The sequence below is a fragment of the Trachypithecus francoisi genome, unplaced genomic scaffold (genome assembly GCF_009764315.1).
Source record: "Trachypithecus francoisi isolate TF-2019V2 unplaced genomic scaffold, Tfra_2.0 Lachesis_group0, whole genome shotgun sequence".
Classification (NCBI taxonomy): Eukaryota; Metazoa; Chordata; class Mammalia; order Primates; family Cercopithecidae; genus Trachypithecus; species Trachypithecus francoisi.
Genome location: NW_022681453.1, coordinates 26,056,509 through 26,074,912, shown reverse-complemented (window position 1 = coordinate 26,074,912; position 18,404 = coordinate 26,056,509). Strand labels below are relative to the sequence as shown.

The 18,404-nt window shown below is 40.2% G+C and overlaps 1 protein-coding gene across 34 annotated transcripts in view; it reads right to left on the bottom strand.

Moving 5' to 3' along the window:
• Nucleotides 1-18,404, bottom strand: part of SLMAP (sarcolemma associated protein) — a 183,733-nt gene that overhangs the window by 16,061 nt on the left and 149,268 nt on the right. For 22 of the 34 annotated variants that reach the window (XM_033210222.1, XM_033210220.1, XM_033210230.1 and 19 more), the window contains 4 exons: nucleotides 8,041-8,163; nucleotides 6,796-6,870; nucleotides 2,823-3,143; nucleotides 1,620-1,737 (listed from right to left, as the gene is read on the bottom strand). In XM_033210222.1, the coding sequence (XP_033066113.1) occupies nucleotides 1,620-1,737; nucleotides 2,823-3,143; nucleotides 6,796-6,870; nucleotides 8,041-8,163 (637 nt within the window). The remainder of the gene's footprint in view (nucleotides 1-1,619; nucleotides 1,738-2,822; nucleotides 3,144-6,795; nucleotides 6,871-8,040; nucleotides 8,164-18,404) is intronic. The other 12 variants (XM_033210241.1, XM_033210247.1, XM_033210246.1 and 9 more) reach the window with 1 other exon arrangement.

Below are 18,404 nucleotides of genomic sequence, written 5' to 3'. Positions count from 1 at the left end.
ATATCTCATATATATTTCATATATGATATATATCATATACATATATTTATAGTTTTGACCTTTATTTTGTCCCATTCATATTTTGGAATTGCTTTTACAGAGTTTTTTACGTCTTATAAACAATGTAAAACATTTGTTTTTATTTTTTATTTTTTTATTTTATTTTTATTTTTTTATTTTTTTTTGAGACGAAGTCTAGCTCTGTCACCCTGGCTGGAGTACAGTGGCACGATCTTGGCTCACTGCAAGCTCCACCTCCCGGGTTCACGCCATTCTCCTGCCTCAGCCTCCCGAGTAGCTGGGACTACAGGCGCCCACCACCGTGCCCGGCTAGTTTTTTGTATTTTTAGTAGAGACGGGGTTTCACCATGGTCTCGATCTCCTGACCTTGTGATCCGCCCGCCTCGGCCTCCCAAAGTGCTGGGATTACAGGCATGAGCCACCGCGCCCGGCCTTGTTTTTATTTTTATTTATGTTTTCTTGAGACAGGGACTGGCTCTGTTGCCCAGACTAGACTACAGAGGTGTGATCATGGCTTATTGCAGTCCCCACCTCCTGGGCTCAAGTGATCCTCCCACCTTAGCCCCCTGAGTAGCTGAGACTACAGGCACTTGCCACCAGGCCAGGTTAACTTGTTGTATTTTTTTGAAGAGATGGAGTTTCATAATGTTGTCCACACCGGCTGGAATAAACCCATTTTAAACTTAAATATGGTAAATTGTGGTGGTAAAATAGGACTTCACTAAATCTGCTGGAATAAATCTAATGCATTCACTGATTTGCTTGTCAAGTATTAGATACTAGAAAGATTTAACTGGTTTCAGAGAATTAATGGTCTTGTATTTTATTACCCTTCATATAACCCTATTTGAAATTCAGAAGATTATATCTTTCAGTAGCACAAATTCCTTTATTTTTTTGGTTTGTTTGATATAGGGTTTGGCTCTGTCACCCAGGTTGGAGTGCAGTGGCATGATCGTGGCTCATTGCAGCCTTGACCTCCTGGGCCCAAGCAATCCTCCTACCTTAGCCTTCCAAGTAGCCGGGACTATAACCACGCACCACTATGCCCGGGACATTTTTGTATTTTTTTGTAGAGACAGGGTTTTGCCACATTGTCCAGGCTGATCTTGAATTCTCAGGCTCAAGTGATCCTCCTACCTCAGCCTCCCAAAATGTTGGCATTACAGGCGTGAACCATCGCACCCAGCCTTACAAATTCTTCATTACAGTCACTTCCTGATCACCCTTACTAAAAGAAGAGATCATTGGTGTGAAAGAAAAGCAACTGATATTTGAAATTTATTAGTTTACAGGGCAAGTTCAACTACGAATTATAGACCATTGTTGTTTGTTCAGGGTTTCTTTGGGACATTTAATGAATCTATATTCCGTGAGTACAAGGAAAGGACATGCAGGATAATGGTGGTGGCAGGAAAAAAAAAAAAAAAAAAGCTGAAGTATTTATTCAGTATGGTTAACCTGCCAAATAACCAAACAGAGATGGGTCGAACATTTGCTCCTGCAAAGTATTTAAGTAATAAAATTAAATTTAATTTAGATGAAAATTTAAGATAAAGAAATATTTCATATCTGAAAAACAGAGAGTTCTTGCATACTTGTGCAATTCTTTTTCTTGCCGTTGCAGTTCTGATGATAGCAAAACATTTTCCCTTTTTAGAGAATGGCATTCGGTTTCCAATGCATTCCATTCCTTTCTCAACTTCTCTAGTTCACCTAAAATAGTCCCAAAACATATTTGTTAATACAGAAATATAACTTCCATAATATTTCAAAGGATAAAGGAAAAGATTTCAGAGAAGAACATACTTTTTGCCCCCTTAAAAGCACGTAGATTTTACATGATTATTTGATTCCTGTTGCTTTGCATGTATACCTCAAGGACAGCTATCAGCTCGTACTTGAACAACAGTATTTTTTTCCACTTAACTTTTATAAGACAAGCAATTTTTAACAATTTTATTTTATTTTTTTTAATTTTTTTTTTTTGAGACAGAGTCTCGCTCTGTCGTCCCGGCTGGAGTGCAGTGGCCGGATCTCAGCTCACTGCAAGCTCCGCCTCCCGGGTTCACGCCATTCTCCTGCCTCAGCCTCCCGAGTAGCTGGGACTACAGGCGCCCGCCACCTTGCCCGGCTAGTTTTTTGTATTTTTTAGTAGAGACGGGGTTTCACCGTATTAGCCAGGATGGTCTCGATCTCCTGACCTCGTGATCCGCCCGTCTCGGGCTCCCAAAGTGCTGGGATTACAGGCTTGAGCCACCGTGCCCGTCCAACAATTTTAAAATAAAATATAAGACCATAAAAAAAATAAATTTAGGCCGGGCGCAGTGGCTCAAGCCTGTAATCCCAGCACTTTGGGAGGCCGAGACAGGCGGATCACGAGGTCAGGAGATCGAGACCATCCCGGCTAACACGGTGAAACCCCGTCTCTACTAAAAAATACAAAAAATTAGCTAGGCGAGGTGGTGGGCGCCTGTAGTCCCAGCTACTCGGGAGGCTGAGGCAGGAGAATGGCGTGAACCCAGGAGGCGGAGCTTGCAGTGAGCTGAGATCCGGCCACTGCACTCCAGCCCGGGCGACAGAGCGAGACTCCGTCTCAAAAAAATAAATAAATAAATAAATAAATAAATTAAGTAAACTTGCAGACCTGAAAATACATTTTTAGCTCCGATTTAAAAACACTGGTTTATACAACTGATAGCTAACAAAGAAAAAAAAAAACCTGCATTTTTTTTTTAAAACAAGTTATAAAGTTATCATTGTCAAAAGTTAAGAGCTTTATGTAAAATATATTTACTCACCTTGCAACCTTGTTGCTTCCTCTCTCTGCTGGTCCTCACACTGTTGACATCTAAGCTGAAAACTGTTTTGCAGACTTGTGATTTCTTTCTCATATTCAGACGCTGCTTTCCGCCACCGCTCAAGCTCAGCTCTCACCTTCTTAAGCTCTTGTTGTAAAGAAGCAATGTCAGTGTCCCGCTCAGAGGCAGCCTTTTCTGCTGCTTGATGAAGGAGCAAAATTTCATCTCGGGCACTAAGCAATTCATCTCTAGTACTTGTGATTTCACTGTCCTTCTCCTCCCGGAGATTCTCAATATCGATGTGTAACCTCTGCAACTGGGCTGCAAAAGTATATCCATCATTTTCTTGGCCCATTAGAATTAGGAATAAAAGAATAATCCATACAGGATTGTAGCTAATGCATAGCCTGGGTTATCAGAGCTGCTGCTTTTGATTAAAGTGTATAAACAATCCATGTTTGATGCAGAAAGTGTCAAAATACAGATAGCAAAGAGGAAAAAAAAACAAAGTGATCTTTATCTCCCCAACACACAGAAAATTACTTCTGACATTCCTTCTAGATTTTTTCCTATGCATTTATACACATATATAAACAAACATTAAACAGGGAGCGATCACAATATATACAGTGTTCCCTATCCTTCTGTTGATGAAACTCTTTCAACACAAAATAGTTATAGTATATATAACTTATTTGCCCAACCCTTTATTTTTGACATTTTAGGCTGTTCAGTGTTTAAACACTATATACTTTTTTTTTTTTTTTTAGGGTGAATCCTATATGTAGAATAGATTGGTCAAATGGTAAGCAACAAACAGTTGATGCTCTTGATTCATTTTTCTGTTCAAATGTCAATTCTTCAAAGAGGCCTTTTCTGATGACTCATCTGAAAAACAGCTCACTGTCATTCTCTGGCTCTTTACTCTGATTTATTTTCCTTTGAAGTCCTTATTGGACATCATATTATCTATTAATTTGCTTATTGTTTAACTTTTCTACTGAACTGTACACCTCATGTGTGTAGGGCATTTGTTTTGCTCACAGCTGTCAGGTATTGGGGATACCCCAATACCTGACATAGTAAACAATCAAGAATTATTGGTTGAATTAATGAGCTAATAAAATTAATACTGTCTCAATGAAGGGTTATATGTATTTTTAAAATACTTGGTTTTGTGCTCATGACCCAAACTGGAAACCATTTGTATAAAATCAAACTTGGTGCAGAACAAGAAAATTAATCTTGGTTACCATATTATAAGGAAATTATAGATTTAAAAAGTTCCAAAGGAAAATAATTAATCATAAGAGGATTTAGGGGTGGGAGAAAGGGAGGGTGCTATATAAGTAAACACTAAGATATTAGACTTATTAATATCTTATTAACATTAAGATATTAGATATTGGAATCTGAAAGGGCACAGTGGCCAGAGAAGATGATCATGATTTGTTGATACAGTCGTGAAATACACATGCTGGCACTAGGGGGCACTCAGTGATGACTAGGCAAGACAGGTTTAAAAGAAAAGGCAGCACTATGTCACAGAACCTTTAGGAAAAATTGCCCCTACACAGTCTAGGATGAAAATAGAGATTCATATCAGATTTATGTAAATTAATGGATAATGACATTAAACTACAATAGGAGTTTTAAGAGCTTTCAATTTAAACACATATATGACATACCCTAGAAATTCTAATTTGACCAAAATAAAATTCTAATTTTAAATAACTCCAAAGTTCCACTCAAAAAATAAGACCCCAAAGACTAGTTTTTCTCTGAAATATTTTTGGGCAAGTATCTTGGGACTCATACAATGACTCGCCCTTCTCTTCTGAATAGTGATTACTTGTCTATTTAATTTCTTCCCCACCTATCTCTCAAGCTAAAATTTTAAAACAACATTGGCTCCTTCTTTGACAAGAAAGCAAATTAATTTTACTTTAGGAATTTTATAATGGCACGGGAAAGGAAGACCTCTCCTGGGGTATCATACAATCTCCTCATAATATACTAGGAGCTCCAGCTTGAAGTAAACACTCGACAGGCAGGGTTTTTTCTGGAAATTTCTGTAATGACCTTGCAAGAGCCCAAAGAAACAGCAAAATGGTGATAAGAAGAACAGCCATTATCAAAGAAAATCAGTACAGAGACTATTATCCTATTCCATGTGATATATAATTGTTCTTGAGGCCGGGCACGGTGGCCCATGCCTGTAATCTCAGCACTTTGGGAGGCCAAGGTGGGTGGATCACAAGGTTAGGAGTTTGAGACCAGCCTGGCCAATATGGTGAAACCCCATCTCTACTAAAAATACAAAAATTAGCTGGGTGTAGTGGCATGCACCTGTAGTCCCAGCTGCTTGGGAGGCAGGAGAATCACTTGAACCCAGGAGGTGGAGGTTGCAGTGAGCCGAGATCGCACCATTGCACTCCAGCCTGGGCAACAGAGCAAGACTATGTCTCAAAAAACAAACAAACAAAAATTTTCTTGCAATACAAGTGTGTTCTGAGCATCAGATGTCAATACATCTACACCAGCCATCAATATATACACATACCAGCTAGCTCAAAGTGCTGATGCACAGAGTAGCTCAAACAGATTTCCTATCCAAAGGCCCTCTGTAGGAACTCACAACATAACCCAGAAAGTGACAGTCTTATCAACTGCAAATCTTCACCTCTGCTTTTTCCATTTTAAGTGTCTAATACGGGAGTACTGAACAATCTTCCCTTGAATTTTCTTAATAAATAAATAAATAGGGTTCAGGCGCAGTGGCTCACACCTGTAATCCCAGCACTTTGCGAGGCCGAGATGGGCGGATTACCTGAGGTTGGGAGTTTGAGACCAGCCTGACCAACATGGAGAAACTCCGTCTCTACTAAAAATACAAAATCAGCCAGGTGTGGTGGCGCATGTCTGTAACCCCAGGAGGCTGAGGCAGGAGAACTGCTTGAACCTGGGAGGCAGAGGTTGTGGTGAGCTGAGTTTGCGCCATTGCACTCCAGCCTGGGCAACAGGAGCGAAACTGTCTCATAAATAAATAAATAAATAAATAAAGCAAGCTCCACCAAGAGCCGTGTTGAAATGTGAGGTTCTAGAGAATCAAAGCCATGAAAAATGGGGACTCTTGGCCAGGCGCGGTGGCTCAAGCCTGTAATCCCAGCACTTTGGGAGGCTGAGATGGGCGGATCACGAGTTCAGGAGATCCAGACCATTCTGGCTAACATGGTGAAATCCCGTCTCTACTAAAAAATACAAAAAACTAGCCGGGAGGCCGGGCGCGGTGGCTCAAGCCTGTAATCCCAGCACTTTGGGAGGCTGAGACGGGCGGATCACGAGGTCAGGAGATCGAGACCATCCCGGCTAACACGGTGAAACCCTGTCTCTACTAAAAAACACAAAAAACTAGCCGGGCGAGGTGGCGGGCGCCTGTAGTCCCAGCTACTCAGGAGGCTGAGGCAGGAGAATGGCATAAACCCGGGAGGCGGAGCTTGCAATGAGCTAAGATCCGGCCACTGCACTCCAGCCTGGGCGACAGAGCGAGACTCGGTCTCAAAAAAAAAAAAAAAAATGGGGACTCTCTGCCTTCTTACTTCCTATTCCATTTTTTTTTTTCCTGAGATAGAGTCTTGCTCTGCCGCCCAGGCTAGAGTGCAGTGGCGCAATCTCAGCTCACTGAAACCTCCACCCCAGGTTCAAGCGATTCTCCTGCCTCAGTCTCCCAAGTAGCTGGGATTACAGGCATGCACCACCATGCCCAGCTAATTTTTGTATTTTTAGTAGAGACAGGGGTTCACCATGTTGGCCACGCTGCTCTCGAATTCCTGACCTCAGGTGATGTACCCTCCTCGGCCTCCCAAATGCTGAGATTACAGGCATGAGCCACCACGCCTGGCCTCCATTCCTTTTGAATCACTAAAAACACACACACAATAACAATCTCAAAGAGCTCTGGGGTCTTCCGTACCTTGAAGAACCTGTATTTGTTTAGTGGATTCCTCAACTTGATTTCGATAGGCTTTTCTTTCTTCTTCCAAAAGAGCTAAAAGTAAAGACACAGTATCTATTAATAGTTTTGTGAATTAATGAAAGTACCCAGAGTTGAGCAGCTGAAAATTTCTTTTAAAACTCTCTCCTAAAAGATTATTTAAAGAAACAAGTTAGGCAGTATTAGCAGTATTAGCAGTTAGTTTAAAGATTTCAGGAGCACAGAACTGTAATAAGTAATAAATCTATTCAACTGAGTAGTGGAGTTTTCTGGACCTGGTATCACCAAGACAGTATGTGCTTTTCTTAACACGAGAAACAGTCTTGATAATTGTTAATCATTTTGACCTTAATTTTTAAAAAAGACTTAAAATTCTCATATTTACTGTCAAGCACATAGTAAACACTAAACTAAATAATTGCTGTTAACTAAATATTTTTTCATTGTAATTTAATATATTAGCCTGGATCCTCCAAAAGGTTCAAGTTAAGTGAATATCAATTCTAATTTCTTTGAGAAGCAGGAAAAGAAAGAAGTAGTAACAAGAAGTTCCTAGTTCCCTCCAGGGATGTAAATCTTCCTACTGGGCAGGAAAGCTATCTTGGAGAACATGACGACTCCATAGGTCATTCCCTTTCTCATTTTAAGACTCTTTGAGATACTAATTGTCTGCAACCAAGTAGTTACTGTGAATGGTACAGTAACTTTCGACAGGCTTTTCTTTCTTCTTCCAAAAGAGCTAAAAGTAAAGACACAGTATCTATTAATAGTTTTGTGAATTAATGAAAGTACCCAGAGCTCTTTGAGGAGCTAAAGTAAGCTCTAGGGAACTGCACAGACTCCACTGGCTTATGACCTACAGATAAGTGAGCTACTAGAAAAGAACGTGGCTAGGACATTAGCTAACATTAGGCGTAACGAAAATTTAGAAATTTGAGTTTTCCTTCTGTTGTACTTAATATGCAATTAACTATTAAGATCTTTCAGTTAGTAAAGATCTTACTTGATTTTCACATCAACAGTGTGAAGGTAGAGCAACTGTAACTTCCCTCATTTTACTGACCTGAAACACAAGTTTAGAGAGGTCAAGTAAATATACCAAGATCACACATCTCATAAAGTTGTGAATCTGGAACATGCGTCTGGACTCCAAGTTTGGGGCCATCCAATTATATTGTGCTGCCTCCACACATCCCTAAAGAACCAAAGTAATCTTGATCTCACCTTGAAGTTCAAAGCATTTTTGTTTACTTGTTCTAGCTAGCTCCTGGGCTTCGATCAATTCCTTTCGAAGATGCTGTATTTCTTGCTTTGCCTCAATTTCTGACTGTGCACCCTGCAAGTCATCTGACAAAAACATGTTTATTTTAAAAGCAAGAGTTAGTATCACACTATAATCTCTACAATAAAAGACTGGTAATCTCTTTCATGTTTGCACATGCATAAACAACATAGAACAACTGAGTTAAATAAAACTTGGAAGCAAATTATAGTAAGCATTTTAGTAATTGGGAAAAAATACAAATACAGTTATATATATTAGTAATAATGGTGATGGCACTATAAAACATATATTAACATAAATTATATATTCACAATTTTAGCATAAAAATGACAGTGATAGATTACATAACTCATTGCTTATTAAGACTTGAAATTCAGTGAGATGAGCAAAATGCTATTCTTCTTCATCAATTTTGAAATTTCTTGATACCAGTCAGAAAAATTTCACTTGGAACTTAACTGGATACGAAAACAACAAGAAACTTTTCTTCAAGAAACAGCTAAATTTTAGCACAATTACCCTAGTTGTGAAACACAAAATAAAAACTAGGCTGAAAGCTCTACTGAGCTTACTTTATCATCACCATTTCCCCAACACACACATATAACAATGTCTGGGCTGGGCGTGGTGTGGCTCACGCCTGTAATCCCAGCACTTTGGGAGGCCGAGGCGGGCAGATCACGAGGTCAGGAGATCAAGACCATCCTGGCTAATACGGTGAAACCCCATTTCTACTAAAAATACAAAAAATTAGCCTGGTGTGGTGGCAGGCGCCAGTAGTCCCAGCAGTATTAGGAGGCTGAGGCAGGAGAATTGCTTGAACCCAGGAGGCGGAGGTTGCAGTGAGCTGGGATCATGCCACTGCACTCCAGCCTGGGCAACAGAGCAAGACTTCATCTCAAAAAAACAAAAACAAAAAAACCCCAACAATAACAACAAAAATCTGCTGAATATATTAAATGATGTAACCTAAGTGGTTTTACTGAAATAAATTAAATCCAGCATTCTATTTCAAATATGCCCCTTCCCCTAACCTCCTTCCTCTCCAATCACTCTGTTCCTTTTTAGTATTAAAATCTTCTGCTACTGAACACTGCCTGAAATAAATACATCACCAGGTAAGCTATATTCTTCTAGTGATATGTAAGTATCACCTTGGTTTATAAGTACCTCAGCATAATAACTTCAATCCATCAAAAAAGAGCTAAGAATATCTCTCACAATACAATTAAATAGGTTTTGGAAATTATATATATATATATATATATATTCATATTCATAGATGATATCCTATTTTTCTCTCTAGAAAAATTGTATTCTGGCCTAGGAGCGGTTCATGCCTGTAATCCTAGCACTCTGGGAGGCTGAGGCAGGCAGACCACTTGAGGTCAGGAGTTTGAGACCAGCCTGGGCAACATGGCAAAACCCCGTCTCTAGGAAAAATACTAAAAATCAGCTGGGTGTGGTGGTGTGCGCCTGTAATCCCAGCTACTTAGGAGGCTGAGGCATGAGAATCACTTGAACCTGGGAGGCAGAGATAGCAGTGAGCCAAGATCGCGCCACTATACTCCAGCCTGGGCGACAGAGAGCGACTGTGTCTCCAAAAAAAAAAAAAAAGAAAGAAAAAATTTGATTCTGGGTTCATCTACTCTAGTCAACCTATCAATTCTTCCTTCAAAAGGTCTTTTGGCCAGGGAAGGTGCGTGTACAGAGAGAGATTTTTCCAGTGGCAGAGACACTGTTGCATTAGCTACAAAACTTCTCTCACAGCTCTTTCGACACTATCCACTGGAGTCTGCAAAGGTCCTGGCCCCTGTTTCTGGATTTGTCATTATATAAGATAATGCTCTTTTTTTTTTTTTTTTAGGGAGTATTTAGGAGAGAAGCATCATGATGCCTGTACCTTACATTCAAGTGGTTTGACAAAAACATCGACATTAATTCCTTGAGTGGATATTTTCCTTGCTCTGTGATCAAGTTTTTCAACCTCAGTGCTACTGACATTTTGGGCTGAATAAACTCTTTGCTGTGGGACTACCCTATGAACTGTAGGATGTTTAGTAGTTTTCCTGGTCAGATATTGTCAAATGTCTCCTGGGAGGTAAAATGTCCCATGTTGAGGACTATTGCTATATGTTAATAATTTGATAATCAAAAAAAAATTCATACACAGGTTTCTTTTCTATAAAAGCACTGGCTATTAATTCTGAAACAACTTTCTATGTATTGTAAAAAGGCTCAAATAAATTCACTGTAGATAAATGCAGCCACTTTTCTCACTGTTGAAGAAGAGAATTACAGATATGAAAATAGGTAAGATAGAATTAATCCTCTGGGCCGGGCACAGTTGCTCACACCTGTAATCCCAGTGTTTTGGGAGGCCAAGGCAGGCAGATCTCTTGAAGTTAGGAGTTCGAAACCAGCCTAAGGCAACACGGTAAAACCCTATCTCTACTAAAAATATGAAAATTAACTGGGTTTGGTGATGCACACCTGTAGTCCCAGCTACTTGGGAGGCTGAGACAGGAGAATCGCTTGAACCCAAGAGGCTGAGGCTGCAGTGAGCCGAGATCATACCACTGCACTCCAGCCTGGGCAACAGAGTGAGACTCTATCAAAAAAAAAAAAAAGGATTAATCCTCTGGTGTAGGGTATGAACTCAAATAGATTTGGAGAAATATATAGAAATAAATATAGATGTGTGTACAACTGCATACACACACAAAAACACACACACACTTCTTAAGTCTGTCCACTGAGTGAGCCTAGAAGCAATTATATACCAGTAGCCATGGGGACACCAAACATTTAGATCCTGGTTTCTCTTTTTTTGAGACAGGGTCTTGCTCTGTTGCCCAGGCTAGAGTGCAGTGGTGCCATCACAGCTCACTGCAGCCTCAACTTGACCTCCTGGGCTCAAGCTATCCCCCTTCCTCAGCCTCCCTGAGTAGCTGGGACCACAGGCACGTGCCACCATGCCCAGCAAAATTTTTAATTTTTTGTAGAGATGGGGTCTTGCTATGCTGCACCAGAGCTGAATAAATTCTTCGCTGTGGGCCGGGCGCGGTGGCTCAAGCCTGTAATCCCAGCACTTTGGGAGGCCGAGACGGGTGGATCACAAGGTCAGGAGATCGAGACCATCCTGGCTAATATGGTGAAACCCCGTCTCTACTAAAAAATACAAAAAACTAGCCGGGCGACGAGGCGGGCGCCTGTAGTCCCAGCTACTTGGGAGGCGGAGGCAGGAGAATGGCGTAAACCCGGGAGGCGGAGCTTGCAGTGAGCTGAGATCCGGCCACTGCACTCCAGCCTGGGCGAGAGAGCCAGACTCCATCTCAAAAAAAAAAAAAAAAAAAAAAAAAAAAATTCTTCGCTGTGGGACTACCCTATGAATTGTAGGATGTTTAGTAGTTTTCCTGGTCTCTATTCACTAGATTCAGTACCCCTCTCCACCCTGCCCCACATCCCAGGTCACAACAACTAAAATGTCTCCAGATATTGCCAATGTCTCCTGGAAGATAAACTTGAACTTCTGGGCTTAAAAGATCCTCGGCCTCCCAAAGTGCTAGGATTATAGGTATGAGCTACCATGCTGGGCCATGTTATAAAGAACATTACTGAGACAACTGTCAAAATGTGAACAGGTATTTGGATTCGAGAATAGTAATGTACCCATGCTAATTTCTTAATTTTGAGAATTGTATGGTGGTTACATAAGATAAATAAGAAATGTATACTGAGGTATTTAAGCATAAAGGCTATCATGTCTGCAACTGATTCTTTGTTTTCTTTTGTTTCGAGATGGGGTCTGTTGTTGGCCAGGCTGGAGCGCAGTATCACAATGTCTGCTCACTGCAGGCTCTACCTCCTGGGCTCAAGCAATTCTCACACCACAGCCTCAAGAATGGCTCAGACTACAGGCATGCACCACTGTGCCTGGCTAAGATTTGTAGTTTTTTGGTAGAGTCAGGGTCTCACTATGTTGCCCAGGCTGGTCTTGAACACAGTGTTTGATCATAGAAGTGGAGACACTGACCAAAAATCTTTACAAATTAAGCTTAATAAACACAGACATAATAATCTGACTATATTCAAATTAATCGAATAGTGTGCAGATCCTCTTTCTAGAAAACCGAGTACGATTTTTTAAAAAAATCAAACATTTAATGAGCAATTCTTTTTGTGCAAAGGTTGATCAAGGGCTCATTGTATTTTATATGGTTGTGTGGGAAAATGCATTATCAGTTTATTGTGGCTTGGGTCCATTCTCATAGTGCCTCGTTTTTGTCCTAGAAATGGACACAGAAATCTGTTTCACAACCTTGGGGAGTCTTGTGATGAGTACTGGTGGAAAAGCGTTTAGATGAATATAAATGAAAGCCTTATTAAGTCAAATTCATTTTATTTAGACATGCAAGTCACATGGAAATAAATGTTATTTAGGAGTAATGTAAGTTGTAAAGATTAACAGAATCTGTTTTTTCCTTAACATAAATTGTATATCTTTAGAACTGCTTGGTGTATAGTCTGGGCCAGGGGCCAGTTTTTTCTCAGACTAAGGCTAAATCCTGTAAATTCACACAATAAATGAACTGACAGACTACCTACCTACATCATATCCTAAATTAAATTTGGTGTCACCAAATATCTTCAAAAGAGTGACTGGAGATTCAATTTAAACTCTGACCTTTGCTCAACTAAACTTTGACACTGATCCACCTGGTAAAAGGCCAAATCAAAGATTTTTTTCCCAAGTTCTATTTTGCATGTGCATGCTTGTGGAAAGCTGATCTAGCCATAACATATGGCATGTCATCAACTGATAGAAGTGACCTGGCAAGTGGATGTGTCCTCTTTCCATCACCATCACTCTTCCCTTCAGAATGTCTAGTCACTGAAGGCTTGGTTGATGAGAACAACCTTCACAATGCAGGAAGATCATCTTTCCATTGTGGATACGTGTGGCCATGTCAAATAGTCTAAGGTAGTAGCCTCTTATTGTCAATTCTTACTCCTTTGCCACTCTTTCTGAACTGCCAGGTTCCTTCTCAACAGCAGGATCTTTTACTTTCCCCATTGTTCTTTTCTTTCACTAGAAAGTCCCTCTGCTACCACTGTTCACCCCTGTGCAGAGAATTTCTAGGCCTGGTTCCTATCTTCTGTCTATAGCCTCCTTGTGTATCTTATCTCTGTATCTCTCAGGTCAATAAAACATCTGAGAAATAAATGAAAATGACTTGTTGGTTCTAGTTTCTGTTCTGCACATCCAGCTTCATCTCCAGTTCCTAGGGTGACCATATAAAACTGGGACAGCTTTGAATATGAAAGAGAGCACTTTTGACGATAATTATGCTGGGACAATAGGCATAAAGGTCCCAGGCAAACCCATGGTCACTCTTCCTGTTTAGCATGTGCCAAATTAAAACCATCACAGCCACTACTAGGACACCTTTTCTTCCAGAAGTAAATATTTCTTAATTTTCACTCAGTCAGGATCAAATGCTGGAGTTACAGCTGACTTCCATCTCTCTCCTATATTTAGTGTCTCAGGCCAATGGATTCTACATAAGATTACCAAGGGAGAGATAAAAGATAAGAATAACAGGGCCCCAAGTGGGTTTTCTTATCTGAAACTGCCACAGTAATTACCCTAGTTCAAACTCTCAAATGATTAAGCCTCTTGACTGCCTTACTTGTAGCCTCTATCTACTTGAGTTCATTCAACAAACCTCCCCAAAATACAGATCTGATCATATCATTGCTGTGCTCAGAAGCCACTGAATTATTATAATGATCACTCTTTTTTTTTTTTTTTTTTTTTTTGAGACGGAGTCTTGCTCTGTCTCCCGGGCTGGAGTGCAGTGGCCGGATCTCAGCTCACTGCAAGCTCCGCCTCCGGGTTTACGCCATTCTCCTGCCTCAGCCTCCCGAGTAGCTGGGACTACAGGCGCCCGCCACCTCGCCCGGCTAGTTTTTTTTTGTATTTTTAGTAGAGACGGGGTTTCACCATGTTAGCCAGGATGGTCTTGATCTCCTGACCTCGTGATCCACCCGTCTCGGCCTCCCAAAGTGCTGGGATTACAGGCTTGAGCCACCGCGCCCGGCCCTTTTTTTTTTTTTTTTTGAGGTGGAGTCTCGCTCTGTCGCCCGGACTGGAGTGCAGTGGCTAGATCTCAGCTCACTGCAAGCTCCGCCTCCCGGGTTTACGCCATTCTCCTGCCTCAGCCTCCCGAGTAGCTGGGACTACAGGCGTCCGCCACCTCGCCCAGCTAGTTTTTGTATTTTTAGTAGAGACGGGGTTTCACCGTGTTAGCCAGGATGGTCTCGATCTCCTGACCTCGTGATCCGCCCGTCTCGGCCTCCCAAAGTGCTGGGATTACAGGCTTGAGCCACCGCGCCCGGCCTGATCACTCTATCTTATAAAACACTCAAAGGATTATGTGAACAAACTTTAATTATACCTATCAATCCAAACCCATATGATCTAGCTTGTGATTTTTAATATTTCCTTTTTCTAAGGTATTTTTATCTACTCTTCTTGTAATCCTACCCATTTAAAAATATTTTATAGATGTAAATATAAAAAAATCTTTAAAATCTTTAAGACAAGACTAAAAATAAAGAATATCTATAATACTATGATCACACTGGAAAAAAATGAGCAATTTCTTAATTGTTTGATATCCAGTCAGTATTAAAATTTTCCATTGTCCCAAATTTATTTTACAGTTGAATTGTTCGATTGAAGATTCATACAAGGTTCATACATTGTATATAGTTGACATCTCTGACATCTCTTTTTTTTTTTTTTTTTGAGATGGAGTCTCACTGTGTCACCCAGGCTGGAGTGCGGTGGCATGATCTCAGCTCACTGCAACCTCCACCTCCCGGGTTCAAGCGATTTTCCTGCCTCAGCCTCCCAAGTAGCTGGGATTACAGGTGCGCGACACCATGCCCAGCTAACTTTTTAAATACTGTTTGTAGAGACGGGGTTTCATCATGATGGCCAAGCTGGTTTCAAACTCCTGACCTCAAGTGATCCACCCACCTTGGCCTCCCAAAATGCTAGGATTATAGGGGTGAGTCACCACCACGCCTGGCCGATATATCTCTTAAATCTCTTTTAATTTATAGGATTTCCCCCATCCCCTTTCCTTTTTTTCCCCTTCTAATTTAATTGCTAAAGAAACTGGGTTGTGTGTCCTGTAGAATCTTCCACATTCTGGATTTTGCTGGTTGTATCCCCATCACATCATTTAGGATATGTCCCTAGTTCTTTGTATGTCCTGCAAATTGGCAATTGAAGTGAAAGTCTTGATCAGATTTAGGTTTAGTTTTTTTTTTTTAATCACTGAATATACAAGGTAAGACACACTATTTATACAGTCATCTCAAATGCCTCTTGTCCCATGAAACTCAAAATGCCTTTCTTCCCCATCCTCCAAAACAAACAAACAAACAAACAACAAACAAACAAACAAAACCCTGGACATTCTCTTTTCTTTGACTCCTGATGGCAACAACCACCAATAATTAGCTTATCATCTATACCTCTCTGTGTGGTAAATGGGGGAGGGAGTAAGTTTCCCTGTGGGGTCCTCGAGGATCACTCCAATATAGCTGTGGGAATTATACTTGGAGAGGCAAATGAAATTAAAGGATTTATTATACTCAAAGGTCCTAGAGAGGAAGGCAAGGTACACCATGCAGGGAACCATATGGGAGGAGGGCAAAAAATGGGCTCAGCCAAACAGGTATAACTGATAGAGTGAGGACCTGTAGGCAAATGCTTGTATTGGGGGTCAGGATACACAAACAAAAAGGATGAGGTGATTTCGTTAAATTTCACCAGGCCACTGTCAGGGAAGGATATGAAGGGAACTTGTGGCAGGGACCCAGCCTTATCATACTGGTGCATCTGGTTGCCAGGGCAGAGTGTTCACAGCCCGTTTGTGGGGATGTTGAGGCATAAGGAAAATACAAAGTTTTAAAAAATGTACTATCACTAATTTGACTTAAAATTCCTTAAATCCCGAGGACAGATTTTTGCTTTTGTTTTTGAGACAGTCTTGCTCTGTCACCGAGGCTAGAGTGTAGTGGTATGATCTGGGCTGACTGCAACCTCTGCCTTCTGGGCTCAAGTGATCCTCCCACCTCAGCCTTCTGAGTGGCTGAGACTATAGGCATGCACCACCATGCCTGGCTAATTTTTGTAGAGATGGGGTTTTGCCATGTTGCCCAGGCTGGTGTCAAACTCCTGGGCTCAAGTGATCAGGCTGCCTCAGCCTCCCAAAGTGTTGGGAATACAGGCATGAGCCACCATGTCCGGCCCGACAGTCTTTTTAGACTTTAAAACCACTGCAGTCCCTGGCAAGGTTCCCCAAATAGAGTAAATTTGCAACAAACATGATTTGAAGTGAATTCCAATTTTTAAAAAATGTTTCATGAGAGACGGTTTGAAGCATACAGAAAACATGGCTTCATCAACTTATTTCTCATTTAAAAGTAACATAAATAGATAGAAATGATTACTATATCAAGGAAAAAGTACTACTGCTATCATCATTTTATCTCATAATGAATGTTTATTATTATTTTCCTTGTCCTAGCTGACTAATGTGACAAGTCATACACAATAATTCTAAATAAAAAGATTGGCTATTTTTTAAAAAGGGGGAAAAAAACTTGAAAATAATGGTTCAGGAAGTCAAGCACAGAGTTTGAATGAGGAAAATAAAGAGGCTACTTATATGTAGCTTCTTTATATAGCTCTAAAGGTCAACACTGTGCTCTAGTAATTTATACTTTTAAGAGAAAATTATGTCAGTCTATTGAACCTAATTATACAGATACAAACCATAACACCACACATAATCAAGCATAACATAAATGTTTCTAAAAAGTACCACTGATATGTCATTTTTAAGAATCTGTAAAACTCTTACAAGAGAAACTTTACAAAAGAAAAACAATAATGACCATAAAGAGCTATAATAATTATCTCATGGAGACTCTTCTAAAATATGCCTCCTTCTACCTAGGTGATTTTTCTTTACATCCAATCACTGACTGACTTAACAGTCTGTTCTTAAAATCAAGCTGAGAGAGAAAGAAACAAAGTGAAAGAGTAAACAAGTTGGGTAGGGTGGTGCATGCCTGTAGTCCCAGCTACTTGGGAGGCTGAGATGGGAGGCTGAGGTGAGAGGAACGCTTGAGCTCAGAAGTACAAGACCAACCTGAGCAACTTAGCAAGACCCCGTCTCTAAAAACAAAACAAAACAAGATAAGTAAAAAAATTTATAAAAATAAAATCAAGCCACAAAATCTTTCAGCAGGTATGTATAAAGATACTACTTTATTAACAAAAAAGTTGGCAATCATACAGAAATGTAAACAAAAGTTTTAGAAGTTCTTTCACCTTAACGTAAAGCAAGATTAGGGAAACTCTGACCCATCTTCATCAATGGCACCTGAAGCAGTTACTAACAGCATCTGCACACAGGCCCCCTACTCCACATGCATCTTGTATTTTCCAGTCTTCTTCCTACATCTTCCCCCCTTCCTTGAGTCTGACTTCCCAGGCTATATGGTGAGTACTTTTATAGATACTGTTTGGTGGTACTCACGGATTAAAAATATTTTTTTCCTGATTATCTGGCAAGTGACAAACAAACAAATGCATTACTAAGTAGAAAAAATCCATCACAAACAAATCCTTGTTCCTAAATACCGTAGGAAATAATTTTAAAACTCCACAATCTTATTCAATTAATATGGAGTTACTCAGAGTCCTTCAACAGGCTTTTATCAATCACCATCATCATCATGATCAGTGTCTTCATTACGGTGGTTAACATTTTATGTTCCCAACACCATGGTAAGTGTGGTCCATGCATACTCTTTCATTCAATTTTCACAATAATCCTATAAAGTTGATTTTCGTCAATCTAATACATGAAAAAGCCCTGAATCACAGAGGGGTTAAGCAATTTGTCAAGGACACATTACAAATAAATGGCAAACTTATGATTGAACCTAGAGTTCTTTGGCTCTTAGCTCTGCGGCTAGTGTTACTTTCCTAATGCTCTTGTGGCTTTATAATTTTAATGTAAGAAGTCCATTATCAATTAATTCATCATATATCTGAGTTTTACTGAATACCTGCATTGTGGTAGGCAATGGGATAAAAATCAAATCTAAGACTAACAAAAATCACAAAGGCACTAATAATAGTTGAATATAATTAACACAATCATAAACACTATAGTCAGTCTTAACTTGGCTATTGAAAAGATTTCTGGGA